This window comes from Prunus mume, linkage group LG1 (assembly GCF_029339155.1).
Source record: "Prunus mume cultivar Tortuosa linkage group LG1, ASM2933915v1, whole genome shotgun sequence".
Taxonomy (NCBI): Eukaryota; Viridiplantae; Streptophyta; class Magnoliopsida; order Rosales; family Rosaceae; genus Prunus; species Prunus mume.
In genome coordinates, this window is record NC_142698.1 from 15,877,467 (window position 1) to 15,893,426 (window position 15,960).

The 15,960-nt window shown below is 36.3% G+C and overlaps 1 protein-coding gene and 1 pseudogene across 1 annotated transcript; one reads left to right on the forward strand and one right to left on the reverse strand.

The window, feature by feature from the left end:
- The first annotated feature begins 901 nt into the window (after nucleotides 1-901).
- LOC103343268 (cationic peroxidase 1-like) lies at nucleotides 902-3,104 on the forward strand. Its single transcript, XM_008246938.3, has 4 exons — nucleotides 902-1,296; nucleotides 1,986-2,177; nucleotides 2,266-2,431; nucleotides 2,573-3,104. The coding sequence occupies exons 1-4, from the start codon at nucleotides 1,066-1,068 to the stop codon at nucleotides 2,956-2,958; spliced, it is 975 nt and encodes a 324-aa protein (XP_008245160.2). The 5' UTR covers nucleotides 902-1,065; the 3' UTR covers nucleotides 2,959-3,104.
- A 5,424-nt stretch (nucleotides 3,105-8,528) lies between these two features.
- Nucleotides 8,529-12,126, reverse strand: LOC103343552 (uncharacterized; annotated as a pseudogene).
- Between the last annotated feature and the right edge of the window lie 3,834 nt (nucleotides 12,127-15,960).

Genomic DNA, 15,960 nt, shown 5'->3' on the forward strand with positions numbered 1-15,960 from the left:
ATATCTCGAAGTTAATTCATTCACATATGTAATTGCCATATATAATTTTCATTTGAAAACACGGTCAGTCTCAAAGTTAATTTATTCATACGAGCTACTTCCTCCTTAATTACGATTAAGCTCATAAGGTACTAATATATATTATCTTCACAAGACAACAATATTGTAGCTAGTGAAAATCCAAAGTATTCAAATGTTTTGGCTATCTAAAGTCAAAGTTAACCAGAAGCATGAGATCTTTATATCACATCGTCGCAACTTATGTGGCCTATATGTCCCTATGGCCTTATTGATCACAAAGGCGAATGTGCTGCTGCTTTTTGTCTGTCTGCAAATAGCTGGCTTTGGTTCCGAATCCTGTTGAAAAAAAAGCAGGAAAAATATAAAACGAGCCAAACTTCACACGCATACAATAGAATTGTAGACCAGCATGAGATTTTTTCGCTTAATCAACACCATAATAGGATCCACTGTTTCAAGTTGATAGCATCGTGAAAATGACAAAACCCTAATGCGTTTAAGTCCATGATAGCTATATATATATCAACAATATTGGCCGTGAAACTTACACAAATAAAGCATCCACACGAATTTAATAAAAAAAAGTCTTTCTTTGTTTAAAATTCTAAAAAATATGAAGATCAATGCTAAAATAATCCTAATGATTAATTAATCATAGCCATAGATGAAAATCGCCTCCACACTCTCACTTCCTTTTGTCTTTCTTTCTTTCTCATATGCTACCCACTTTTTGTGGTTGGGGGACCCCACTAACTCGAGGATAAGGGGTGTGCTTGCGACTTCACCCAAAGTGAACAACCCAAGACCACCATGCCTCACCCGAAGTTTCTTTCTTTCTTTACATACATATTATTCTTTTATGTCTAAGTTGACTCGAAGTCTAGAAGCATTACACAAAAACGCAAGTATCCACTGGCTATAAATACATTGGAGTTCATCGTGCCTTAAACCAAGCACTTAAAGCACAACCCATTAGGCTCCTTCTTCTTTTGCTTATTCCTTCCTTGTTCTCTCAGTTCTCGCGAACCCATTAGGCCATTAGCCATGGGCTCCTACCATGCAGGCTCATGCACTGCCACAAACATTAAAATCTCATTTTCATTATTCTTGCTTCTTGTTGGAGTAGCTTCAGCACAATTGTCCCCTACTTTCTATTCAACATCTTGCCCCAACGCCCTGTCCACCATAAAATCAGCTGTGGACTCAGCTGTGTCCAAAGAGGCTCGCATGGGAGCTTCCTTGCTCCGTCTTCATTTCCATGATTGCTTTGTTAATGCAAGTCTTTAATTTCTCCTTATTCCATAATTTCTAGATTCTCACTCCATTTTTATTTTCTGTGACTAAGACAGCTTTTTTTTTTTTTTTTAAGATCTTGTTATTTTCGTTTGCTATTGTTGTTATCTAGAATTCTAAAATGAAAGATAATCTTAGATTAATTTAAATTCTAAGTCTTACGCAATTTGTCTTGTCGTCATGCAAAAGAGTTTGAACCCTCAAAAGTATTTGACTTTCTAATTGTGTTCACAAAAGTATTTTTTTATTCTCTATATGTTTTTTCTTTTTCAAGTAATTCATATTTCACCATACGACAATCTGCTTTGACCCTTTGTTTCAGTCTTGGCGGTGCACGCGTTTCGAACTACCTAGTGTTGCCCAAGGCTATGCAAACAACAACACGACAAAAAAAAAATGAAAAAAAAGTACTGCTAAAGCTATAGCTAGCTGGAATGAGCACCATCTGATTGAAAACCCCTTACTTGTTATATTCGTAAAGCATATTGGATCCTTCACCGACCAAAAAGAAAAATATTTTCGGTTACTTTTGGGCTTAATTACGTGCCTTATTAGCTTTTGCTTTTCGTGCAGAATCTATTTAGTGACGAGCTATGAATCATTCATGCAAATGTTTTTTTTTTTGGTTACCAGTTTGAATAATTAAGAGATGTGAATTTTACATGAAACAGGGATGTGATGCTTCGGTTCTGTTGGACGACACAGCCAGTTTGACAGGAGAGAAAACGGCAGGTCCCAATGCTAATTCTTTGAGGGGTTTTGAGGTCATCGACACCATTAAAACCCAATTGGAGAGCCTTTGCCCCAAGGTGGTCTCTTGTGCTGACATCTTGACCGTTGCCGCCAGAGACTCTATTGTTGCAGTAAGTCAAAATGCTCCAACATAATTTATGTCATAATCTGTTCTTTTTTCTTCTTTTTTTGGACTAACTAATTAAATTGTTTAATCAGTTGCGTGGACCGACCTACACAGTGCCATTGGGCAGAAGAGACGCAACCACCGCAAGCTTAAGTGCTGCCAATTCCAACATACCTGGTCCCCAGTTGAACCTGGCTGCCCTCATTTCTGCTTTCTCAAACAAAGGCTTCACCGCCAGGGAAATGGTGGCTCTCTCAGGTTTACAAATCAATTACTAAACATTATAAATTAAGTTCAATTTTTATTATTTTTTTATCATCAGTTTCTAGCCAATTAACTTAAACCACGTCTACAAGTTTAATATCTAATTACTTTGTTCTTTTTTTCTTGTTTGATTAGGATCTCACACCATTGGCCAAGCTAGGTGCACAACATTTCGGAATCGACTTTATAACGAAGCCAACATAAACGCGTCATTTGCAACATCCGTGAAAACACAGTGTCCAAGCAGTGGAGGCGACAACACACTTTCCCCACTTGATGTCACAAGCCCAACCTCTTTCGACAACGCTTACTTCAGGAACCTGGTGAGCCAGAAGGGTTTGTTGCACTCAGACCAGCAGCTCTATAGTGGTGGGTCCACCAACACCATAGTCGATGCTTACATCAGCAATACTGGGACTTTCAGGGCAGATTTTGCCAATGCTATGAAGAAGATGGGAAACCTTAGCCCTCTCACGGGCACCAATGGTCAGATTAGGACCAATTGTAGAAAGGTCAACTAGGGCTTTTAAGAACTATACCTAGTTTGTTATTTTTCAAGTGTCCATTTTGATCATATTGGGTTATTGGTTGCTTTTTCCAAGGTATAATATGTAAGAAGTTGAAGTCCATTAATAAAAGTTTTTTTTTTTTCACATACCACAAGAAATAACTATCACATGTCCATGTTTAAGTGATTAATTGTCTATTTTTATTTGGGACTACAATAAATAAATAAAGATTGCATAGTGATCTTAAAAACAAAATGTCAAAGTAATTAATATTTTCAAAGCACAAATAAGATTGCATAGCCTCACTGGGTTTATTATTTTCAAATCAAAAACAGACAAAGAGCTAATCTTGAAGCTCCAATTATTTCTTTATATTTAGAATACCGCGTTAAATGATTGAGAGAGTCTCATAGCAACTCCACCCAATTCCCTATTCTTTTAGAAAGTCCAGTCCACCACCTAATTCCCTATTTCTTTTTTGGTCGTTTGATTTGATTAATTTGGAGGACTAGGTGTTACATAATTGTGTTAATTGTCAAACGTTGATCGTAAATTGGTTTGTGTACTCCCACTGGAATTTGATCACTTGGTTTGAGTAGGTACTCCACTGGATCTTACCATATAGGTTTTGATTAAAAGAAAATTGGCGTAGCAAAATCCACACCCAAACTTTTCTGAAATTGAAAGGTCATAAGACCAAGTAATATATAAGATGGAATAACATAAGGAAAAGAGAAAAACTGAACTGCATCATAGTATTGACAAAATAAGCAAAAATTATCCTAGCATACTTGGAAAACATTATCTACAAGACTCTCACAAGATGGGACGGCTTAGCCCTCTCACCGTCTCTAATGGCCAAATTAGGACAAACTGTCCAAGGGCCAACTAGACATTATTTTTCTTTAAGAACTATAGCTTAGTTGGTTTGAAAATAATTCTGAGAAATAAACCATCAACACATGCTTGTTTACCCGCCCAGCCAACCGGGCCAAATGAAACTTCCATATGGCATTTCTTCAACACTACAGCCCATATTTGCATATGTGCTAAGAAAACCTCAAAATCCTCCCATTTATCAAGCGACGTGTGTTCACCTGACGTTGGTGCTCAAGCTAATCATAAAAGTAGCCGCAAACATCATAGGTAGGCAATAAAATTGTCAAATCAATGGCAGAACCAGAAATTTATTAACGGGTTGTGTTGTTTTGTACTTATAATTTCTATTGTCTGTTTAGAGATAAAGATATACATTAAATCATATAAACCACACTAGTTCCTCGAGTGCAAGGCTAAATGCTAATTTCTCATGAGTTTTACCACAAAACAAATACAAATTAATTGCAACCAAAAAACACATATTATCAACATGAAAATATGTTCAACAACATAATTGAAAGTGTACATATTTTCATGTATATTTTTATTGATGCCTTGCCACTAAATTCATAAAGAATTGGACTTTTTTTAGGCTTTAATAGGTTAATACATACTTGGCTATATTTAAAATAAGTCAAATATATTGGTTTTATTTTTTTATCCCCAAAAACCTCCCTAGGCTACAACCCACTGTAACCATTAGCATAGTTCCTCCCATGCATCAAATTTACACTATTTTGAGCCACTAGTACTTGTAACGTCACTTTTGAGTGGGGATAAATGGCATGCTCTTGAGCAATGACCACAACCCCACATCGAAAGAATAACCTAAAGTGCTCCACTTTTCTCCTTTAGAGCACTTCCACCAGTTAGCCTTGCCATGACAAGGGAGCCCTAGGGGCTACTATTCATGTGAATAGTGGCTACCTAAAGAAAGTGTGCTTGCAGTTTAAACTTGCCATGACAAATACTATTCATTTTTTATTTTTTTGTTTCACAACTTTGTTTACTTAAACATTTGATTTGGATAATATTTTCGGATAAGATTTTTGGGTTCCTACGTATCAATACTATTCATATCGGATAAGATTTTTGGTTTCAAATTTCATATAAATTTCAAAATTCAAATTTCATATAAATCAATACAACTAATAAAATAAAATACATGAATGACCACTAATTATTAAAGCAAAACAAAAAAACACAATGAAATGAAAGGCAAGATTTTATTTTATCGGATAATATTTTTGGATAAGATTTTATTTTATTAGTTGTATTGGTTGGTATTTATAGAAAAAAAAAGTATGAGGATTTGGTGTTAAAAGTGAAGAGTATTGGTTAGTATTTATAGACACTGGCGGACCTAGAATTTTTTTTAGTAGAGATGCAATATTAACTAAGTATGAAAAATGGTTTTTCGGAATAATCATTTTCTCAAAATAATTTTTGGCGGCTTTTATTCCTTATACATTAAATAAGAAAACTTGATTTTATGGGATTTTAATATGAAGTATATATTGACTTAATGAGCTATCATTTTTAGCATAAATCGTATTTTGCACTAAAATCGATTTTTCATATTTTGATTTGGTGGGAATTTGATTTTCTAGTATTTTTATTTGAATCCAAATGGGGGGTACTTCCTTATTTACATTGTAAACTTAAGTAAATGGAGTAATATAAAAATAATATAAAAACAAAAATAAAAGTAAAATGGAAATAAGGTATAGAGAGAAGAATAAAAAAGTAATTTTTTGGTTTTTTTTTCAATTTTTTAAGATTTTTTTTCAATTTTTTATTACAAAAATATTGGCTGCCGTTGGATTGAAGCAAAAATTATGATCGGAGAGCCCAGGACACGACACATGGCACATAATTGTTGACGGACACTATAGCTGGCGTCACGACGACGTCAGCAAAGGCCACCTGGTGGAGCTCGCCAGCCTGTTTGCTGGGTCCCACCATCTTGCCCGGGCCCGCCTCCACTGCTGGAAACGGATTTTTACCCCAAACCCCCCTAGCCCTCCCCCAAACCCCACTGCTGGAAATGCTCTTATAAATAGGGCTTTTTCCCAAAGCATCATATATCAATAAATTGGCATTTGTACCATTAGTCTGTCCAATTACTTATTCATTTTATCCTCAAGCTAATTCAAGCATAAGAGAACTTTCGGTTGGTATCACATCGATGTCTTAGGTCTTACAGTTGCCTTTCGTCTCTGCATATCTATTAATATGTGCTGAAGGTCCCACAGGACCGAAAGCATGCTCACTTCGAAGTTGTGTCTATATTTCGGCCTCAACAAAACCAATGAATGAGAACAACTTGTACGTATATGAAAGCCACTGAACAACAAACTAAGAATCCAATTGTGGAGACTATAGATAGGCCTGTTAAAACAGCCCAGGGTCGATTGGCTTGCACCAAACCGGCCTTATTTACTTGGCTATGGGCTTACACTGCCCAACCCGTTATGTAATAGGTAACACTTGGGCTATGATTTTAAGCCATTGGGCAGTCTGGCCCAACCCAATTATAATTAAATAATTGATAAATTAATTATAATTATATTTATATTTATATGTAATGTAACAATATAAATAATAGGGACATTTTGGAAAAAGCAAAAGGAGAGAGAAAAATTTTAAAAGAAGCAAAAATGGACAAAAATGCCCTTATTTATTTTTAGATTTCCTAAGGAATTCAATACATTTGCATGTCTTTAATTTGAAAGTTGAGTGATTTTTTTGTCTTTTTTGAAAAAGTTTTGGCTTTTTCCAAAAGTGAAATTTTTTTTATACAAATTTATAAATAAACCCAATCCTAGACATGTATTTATAAAAAAACCCAAGCACTATTTAAACATAGAAATACACCCAAAATTAACCCCAAAGTCAACTTTTTGGGTGTGTTTATAAATGGGTTTTGAGTGTGTGTAATGATGGGTTTTGGGTGTGTTTATATGTTTAAATAGTGCTTGGGTTTTTTTATAATTTCAACCCCAATTTTGGGTGTTTTAGTGAAACTCCCATTTTTTTATGTCTAAAACCTAAAAATCCTTAAATTAGTAATATTAGCCAACAATATTTGATTCCTTTCGGAATTATGTGTAATGTTTTCTCCAAAAGAAAATGAAAGCCATAATCAACGGTAGAAAAATTAATATTAGCATGTTAAAATACACATAAGCCCAAGTGCTCAGCCCATAAGCCTGAAATTTTTTAGCCCTTGGGTAGGCCCCGAGCTTAATATGTTTAACATAAGGTTGGCCCAACTAACCCATTCACTCTGTAGGGCTGAAACAGCCCGTTACTGGGTAGGGCTTGGGCTTTTACCTCTTAGGGGCGAGTTGGCCCCACCTGACCCATTTTACAGGCTCGACAAGCAGTCTTCATTAATCCCAACAACCCATTAGGATTTAGGAGGAGATGCATCCAAAGCTGAATCTCTTGTCCTGTGGCGGTAGCCGGCCCAACCAATAGAAAGGGCAAAACGTCTCTATCTGTCTCTCTGGTGTTTCTCTTTAAACGTCAAACAAGAAGAAGCGCAGTCTTAGCCCTCCTTATGCTGTGAGTCTCTGACTGTTGGCTTGGATTCATTGAACTTGTTTGAAATTGAAACCAACCATGACAAAAGTGAAAGGACATATACATAGAACATAGAGAGTAGAGGGAAACCTCAGCTGCGCAAATTGCAAGCAAGAAAAGAAGAATGGAATTGGAGAGAAGGTGACCACTTTACATAAACATATGGAGTCCACGCCATCTTTCTGTGATCTCTTCTCTGCACTCCTAAAACTAATACCAGTGTTTTTATGTCCCCATTTTGACCAGACAACACACCATGCTGCTGCAAATAGAAGAGTTAAATGGTTCCATTTGTCTCCTTCTCTAACTTGAAACTTGTAACTTGTAAGTTGTTGTTCATGGGATGGGATAAATTATCTCTTACCTCCATCAGCAACAAATGGGTATCTGCACTGCAGCCTAGCTAGTTTTGCTTTCACTTCCAAGAGCCCTCTATCTTATCATCTCAAAGAGTTCAGTTCAATCTAGCAGAGCCACAGAGAATACATCAACTAGTTTAAAATGGACCACTGAGAGAAGGCCAAATCTAGGGGCCAGCTTGCTAGGTTAGGTGCGCTTTGTATCTACTTATCCAGATTTTGATTGTTATATTTAAAGCGTCGGCTATACTTGTAAAATAAAATATTTTTATAGCCATTCGGCTATACTCTAAGTACAATAACGTATAGCCGTATGGCTATAGGCCATTAACAGAATTTTTAAGAGAGAGTATAACGGCGCGGCTATACGCCATTAAAAGAATATTTTAACAGTATAGCCGTCCGGCTATACCCTATAAATAGAATATTAAACATTTTTACCGGCTATACTCCATAATTATAATATTTTAAATACAAATTTATAAATAAACCCAATCCTAGCAGTATTTATAAAAAAAACCCTAACACTATTTAAACTATACTCCATAATTATAATATTTTAAAAGAGAGTATGAAACCCCCAGCAATACTCCATAAAATGAATATTTTAAAAATATAGCCGCACGACTATAAGCCATCAAAAGAATATTTTAACGGTATAGCCGCTCGGCTATACACCATAAACAGAATAGTGATATTTTAAAAGTATAGTATAGCCGCACGGCGCTTCCCTTTTTTTATTTTTTTTTGACATACTCAAATCAATTCGAGACTCTTCCTTCATATGTAGCTAAGGCGATGAATGTCCAGATCAATCTCAAAGTAGTTAGGACCCTGCATGTAAGAGAGCTTGATAAAGTCAAACAACATGGTTTTTATGTTTCATCATCTTAACACTCAGCAACATAAATGTTCAATGTTTACTTTGAAAAATTGTGTGGGGGGCGTGAAAGAACTGGTTTGTCATTATATGCATGTAAAGGCTTCTTCTCAGCAAAACTTCAACCGAGATCCTCAGGATTTACTACCCCAGCAAAGATCTTTAGTCTTTCTCTAAAAGGTACAGTGGAGTCCTTTGCGAATCCTTTTTCTGTCTCATCGTCAACCATTTTCTAAAAGCATCATTCAAATATATCAACAGACTGAGTGTTCCAATAGAACATAAAATCACATTTCCATCAGGGAGAGTACATCATAATAAAGTACATGCCTATCCAAATGGATGAAGTTGCATACAAAATGAAGTTACCTTGATGCTGTCCTGGAATTGAGGATAGATGACTTTATCAAAATTCTCAGAAACTTTGAAATACATTACAAGACTCATCCCATCCCCCTCACTATCACCAAGAAACATTGCAGCAAGGATAAGTGGGCAACTGCAACAAGGAGCAGAGCAATATCATTAGATATTGCCAAAATATAACAAACAAAACATAAGATAAATCCATTTTGAAAAAATACATGTATGTTTACAATGAACACTTTCCCATTTGCTTTCACTTTGGAAAGCTCAAGATGCTGGGCAATGTGATGTATCTTTCTGGGGCATACAAACACATCAACACCTATTGGAGTATATGGATTGTAGTTTGGTGCAGTTGACATTTGTTGTCTTTAGATGGTAGACCAACATAAAATAATATTATCATTAGCAATGCAGAACAGAGTAATTAGTTGCAAATGTCTAAATTCAGTTAAGGTTGGTTTTGACAAAAGAAAAAACCAAAGTCATACTTGAAATAGTTCTCGCCATGGAATTTAAAAGTTGAGGGTGGAATCTCAGACCAAGATCCTGAAGTCGGCTTCTCTACTCTACAACATGGAATGATACATCCTGGTCTAGGCCAATACAGAAACCTTTTTGATTGACCTGTGGATATATAAGAGAAATGTTCAGTAATATACATGTACATCAATCTCAATATTCTAAGTTTTCTTTCTATTCAAAGAAAATTGAATTATTTGAATACTAACATTGTTCAATGGTTTCTTCCGCATCACAGGATCTCCTTTTAAAAGAAAGTCTCAAAACAGCTGATGGTTTTCTCTGGGACTGCAGAACCAAACTACGTACCAATCGAGATAAGCCGGATTTCAGGGCATTGTCTTGAATTTTTTCATTAGAATCACGTACATCCTCTATAAGTCCTTTAAAGCTTCCATAAGAGTGATCTAATATATTCCTCCTCTCATTGCAAACTTCATCAGCTTTCTCGCTTCCTTCCCTAAGCGAGAAAGCTCACAGCCCTGGATACTAATAAGCGAAAACCGATTTGATTCCCTACACTCATCTTTGTCTGTGATTTTATCTGATTTACCTCCATCTATTTTCATATAGCTTTGGTATTCTTCATACTTACACACATTATCAACAAAGCGAGCAGATCTTTCATCCTGAAGTACTTGGCCAATTGAGATATTCCCAGAATACTCACTGAGTCAAACCAACCTTCCTCTTGGAAAATTACTGCAAATGAATAACTTTCAAATTATGAGATTCAAGAGCTATGAATTTTCTTGTCAGTAGTATTGGTTGAAATTGAAAGATAGTTGAAATCTGATGAAAGAAAGCACACACCATTCGAATCATATTGACTGTGGTGCCATTGTAGCTGGGTGAGATGGAATGTTGAATTAGAAACCTTAGATCTTCTGTAAGTACTTGTTGCACCATTCTCCAACCTATGTGCCTACAATTGAAACAAAATACATCAGAGAAGATTAAAGGGATTTCTGTAAAGCAGTTTCTATGATCACAAATAACCATGAGAACGCAAACAATTCTTTCATCATGAGACTATTTCAGTAATTTATGGCTCAAAAGTAGGCCAGTTACCAACTTACACTTGGAAATTATTAGAATCAAACGAATGACATAGAGAGGTCTCTATGTTTAATGAGTATGGTGGCACTATCAGAAAGCACCTTGGTTAGAAGCGACTGGTAACTTGAAGCACTACACTAGTTATTCAATCAATTTGTAGATGAAAATGCAATCATCATAAAAATCAAATGTATGATTCAAACCTTCTCAAACAAAGTGGGATGTCTCTTCCCAGTCCCATAGATAAGCCACTTATCTATCTTAAGCCCTAAATCTTTAGTTCTGGCTCACTAGAACATAAACATGACCAGTAAACAAAAGGATAGTACAACCACCTCAAGAACAACTCAACAAAACCTTAGTCCCTGTACTTGCTATTATCTATCTTAAGCCCCAAATCTTTAGTTCTTACTCAGGGTTAATTAATTAGTACCTTTCTCTTTAGTAGTTGGTATTTGCAAAGTAAATGGGAGCATCAATCTCAAGTATGAGAATTCCAGGAACATTGCTTGCATTGGGATACTACTCAACATTTCTGTAAACCATGAAATTCGGAAGGTTTCCTTGAACAAAAGTCCTTGGTCTTGCCACAAACAAAAGTACCCTAATCATAGATATTGCAACCTACACAGAAGAAAAAAGAAATATTAGTTCTAATGCGTAGTTTTAAGTTGTTAGATATAGTGTTATTGTCCCAGACAATAATGATACGTACTGCTAAGACTAGTCCAATTTCAACGCTGCCAAAACAACGTCGATATAGGCACTCATGCAGACAACAAAGTCAAACTTGTCAACCTTCCGGAAGTGAATTGCGGCTTCATAGTCTATGACAACAAGCAAAGCCCGACTATGTGTTTCGTGTGTCTGTATATTCCCACGTCTGATTCAGTCAGGATTTCCATCTACTCATCCAACTTAGGCCAAACCAAATTCCTAACAATTACATATTACTTTTACAGGCTAAAATCTCTATTGCTCCCTCTAGTAATAACTTTTCGACCACATCTTTCTCTTTTCAAGATGCAAAACATATAATCAAAAGCCAGTTTTCGTATATCAGCCACTGTAAATTGAAGCGAGTTCATAATTTAGTAAAAGTCGGAAAATAAGAAGGACCGCCTAGACCCGCCTAGGCGGCCGCCTAGCGCCTAGGCCGATTTTTCCAACAGCCTAACTGAACAAAAGCACAGTTTATAAATTTTGAGCTCTAATTACGAACATCATTACCGAATTCAACATTACAGAACAAAATCCACCACCTATTCTAGATGTCTATGCTTCAAAGATTTTCCAAAATAAGCAAAATATAAAGATAATTTAGTTAAAACTACAAGTAATCTGAATGCATTCCACTAAAAATCAGGAAGCAGAGTAATTGGAGACTAAGCTTAGTGAAAAGAAAAACCTTAGGTTGAAGAAACTATCCCACCAGTCAAAGTCCGAGGTTCTAGATGTCTGTGCTTCAAAGTTTTTCTTCAATTTCCTATCTTTCTTGCTTTTCTTTGATTTCATGGGAGACGCCATGAGAGCTCAAAGGAGGAATTGCCCACCTCTTTTTTGGCCTTGAACTTGAAGACTTTGATGGGAAGTGATTCAGTGAAGCAAACCAGAAAGCGAGGCAAATATAAAGCTCGTATGGCCTTTTTTGGCATTCTATAGTATAGCCGCACGGTTATACTATTAAATATATATTATATTATATTTATATGGTATATCCGGCCGGCGGTACTCCTTAGATATAATATATTTAAAAGGTATAGCCGCACGGCTATACGAGATCTTTTATTTTTATTTTTTTCCTCCCTGGTTTTCGTTTATCTGGGCTACAAGACCAGCTGGCTGCCTATATTTCATCTGTCATCTCTTTGAAGGAGTGTACAACAGCACTTGAGAAGCATGTGCTTGCAGACGCCACATCTCATAAACTAGACACTGAAGAATCAGAGGTAATCTCCATGTCTGTTTATACACTCCCTCTGCAATGGGAAATGGGACTGAGGTGATGATCCATTTATTAAAGCTTCAATACTCTCTTCTTTTTTTCCATCTGGAACTTAAAGCTTTACTCCATTTATTTCCTTATCCATAATGGGTTAGAAGTTTTTGATTGGTCCTGCACATTTTCGATCCTCTTTTGAACCTGTATGAACTCTTCGAAAATCATCTAGACATGCACCCATGAGTTCTCACTAACGTAATTATGTTCTTTGCTTCAATGCCATCGTATCGTGTATGGTCTTCTAGCCAGAAAGTCTTTTGAAAGACTTGCTTTTTATATTAGATCAATTGCGGAGCCAGTATTTGAATATATGGTTTATCTTCAGAATTATGGAAGTTGTTTGTGGCTCCAGGATTCTCTTTTGAACTTCCCTTTTATTTTACTTTTAAGGCCTCAAATTTCATATATATATATATATATATATATATATATTTTAAAGTGGTACTTCAGTTCTGGGAAATTTTATGGAAAGTAAACTGGTTTCTATCTACATTGGGCTGGACATGAATTGTTCAGCTTATGGCATGTTGCATTTGATTTCAATAGTTCAATGGTGCATGCGATTTTGGATATCATTTGAATTTGACACATCTATATTCCACTTGTATCCAGGATGACTTTCTGCATGCTGAAAGCTCTCATTTGGATGGAGATCAAGTGGCCACGGTATCAGATGGTGTTTCGGACTTGCAGGATTTACAAAGAAGAATTAAAGCTATTGAAAAGGCAATGGTGGAAAAGGAAAGGCATTTTTCCACAAATCAGGTAGGAAAGAAATTCGGGGATGGGGTTGGTAACACTATGAAGAAGCGTGAAATATCTGGCTCAGGAAATGAAATTCTGACAAAAGACATCATGCTTGATCAGATATCAGTGTTCAACCTATGGGATAAGCAGAAGAGACACCATAGAAGTTGATGGTCAGATGCTTGAGTTGTGGGAAACCACTGACCTGGATGCCAGCATTGATTTGATGGTTGGCAAGGGCCGCTGTACCAACTGACCACAGTCAGACTGAAGCAGTAAAGGAACACAAGAATAAATATTCTTCTTCAGAATCGTTGGTTGAGAAGGAATTGGGCGTGGACAAATTAGAGATCTCTAAGAGATTGCTTTTTTTTCTTTTTCGATAAGTCTCAACGAGCGTCTCACGACTCTATATGCTGTACCATGTACTAAGACCAAAAGCCGTTCTTAATAGAAGTCCCCAGGAGCTGGTTCCTTGAAAACTCTTCCCTCTCCTGTCTTCGAGGAATTCCACGTGCAAGAAGGCAACAAGAGAAGGATTCTAGAAAGACTTGATTCTGATGTACAAAAGTGGACAAACCTTCAAATAACCGTGGAAGACCTGAAAAGGAAGGTGGAGATTACTGAAAAGAGCAAAAAGGGCAAAGGTATTGAATTTGAAAACTTGAAGGGGCAGCTGGAAGAAGCTGACGAGGCCATCACTAAGTTGTTTGATGTCAATCAAAAATTGATGAAGAACGTTGAAGATGCTCCTCTGTTCTCTGATGGAGCTTTTGGGGTAGTGTCGGATGAAAGCGGGGGTGTGAGAAGAAGGAGACTTTCAGAACAAGCAAAAAGAGGGTCTGAAAAAATCGGGCGGCTACAGTTGGAGGTGCAGAAACTGCAATTTCTTCTACTGAAACTTGATGGTGAAAAAGAAAGCAGAGGATCAACAAGGATCACGGAGCGGAAAACATGAGTTCTTCTGAGGGACTATATCTATGGTGGCAATAGAACCAACCAGAAACGCAAGAAAGCGCCCTTCTGTGCATGCATACAGCCCCCAACCAAGGGGATTGAAGCAATGGAATTTCATGGTCCCATGGTTGTTTTAAAGTAATGATGAGGCATTAGTTTTTTCTTTTTAGAGAGCTTACGTTTTTTTTACAATATTTTCAATAATACAAACAAAATTCACATAATATACACATAATTTTCACATATTATTGAATAAAAATAATATATATTAATTATTTTTAATATATATTATACACCTATCTGAAAAAGTAACCAAAACAATGTACCCCAAACTTGAATATAAAGGTGTGGCTAGGGTATCACTCACCTAGAGAAGAATCACACTAAAAGGTGAAACAAAAGGATTATATGAATGAAGTGAAACTGTGATGAGGTTCATTGTGCACATATATTTCTGTAACCAGTGTTATAGGTACCATCTTGCCATTTCCAGTAGGAAATGCAAGACAACCACTCTAGCAATAATTATGACAATAACAACTTTGGACACTTAGAAGTATATTTTTCTCAAATGGTGTTGTGTAGAAGTGTTGATCAATGCTTGAAGCTCCTTTTAAGAACCTTTGAGTAGGAAATATAACATCCTAGTTAGTACACACAGATCATTTCACCACATATTGAAGCACAACTAGAGATTTTTTCCCTATTGTTGAGGCCCAAAATGTCAAGAGAAGCCTAAGGATGTTCAAAACCCAATATAACGTACAATAGTTGTCACATGTGTAATCCAATCTGTATTTCGGGAATTTATTCCCAAATGAATATATGAATTTTTTTTATACATGATCAAATAATGTACATGTCATGCCAAGCAAATGTCAAATAACTGTGTGCAAGCTAATACATTTTCCAATGTTAAACCACCTGACACGCTTAAGTAGGCCCAAACCACATAAATGCATGAAGCTTGCTGAAAGGGTTGTGGTGTGGATGGTTACAAATGTCTATATGGCTAGTTGAGGGATCAAAGAAGTGGAAGTTTTGGACTGCTTGAGAGCACCAAAACTCAAGCCCTAATTGAAAAGCGTCATAGGGCTTTTCAACAAATCAGCCCAATTGGGCAGCAACCAAATTCAATTAGCTAGACAGATCACTAAAAATATAGCCCACGTAACAAAACAAAACAGGCAAACAAAGGCATATAGAATATCGCTATAGAATGTTTATTGAAAATGTGTAAGCTCGCACACAAGATGTGAAATAAATAATATTAAAAAACAAATGAGAAGAAATATAAAGCTGTAGGAAGTTTTGTCACATATTCAAATACACAATACGCTTCGAAACCCTGATTCATATACTCAATACATCAATTTGTCACATATTCAAATGGATCATCCATTAATTTGAGACTATATATATATATGACTGACTAAAATAATATGGTAAACATGAGATATCAACTTATGATCATATCATACCCTAACCCTAGAAATTTAGAATTGAAGGTTGCCATAAATTTCATAACCAAAAACTCAGTGATGACTTTGGGCAAGTGGCGTACGTCAGGATGTACTTGGAGCCATGTGTGTCTATAATATACCATGCAATGAATGGCCCGCGCGCACATGGAGAGCAAGCACCAGTGGACTCAC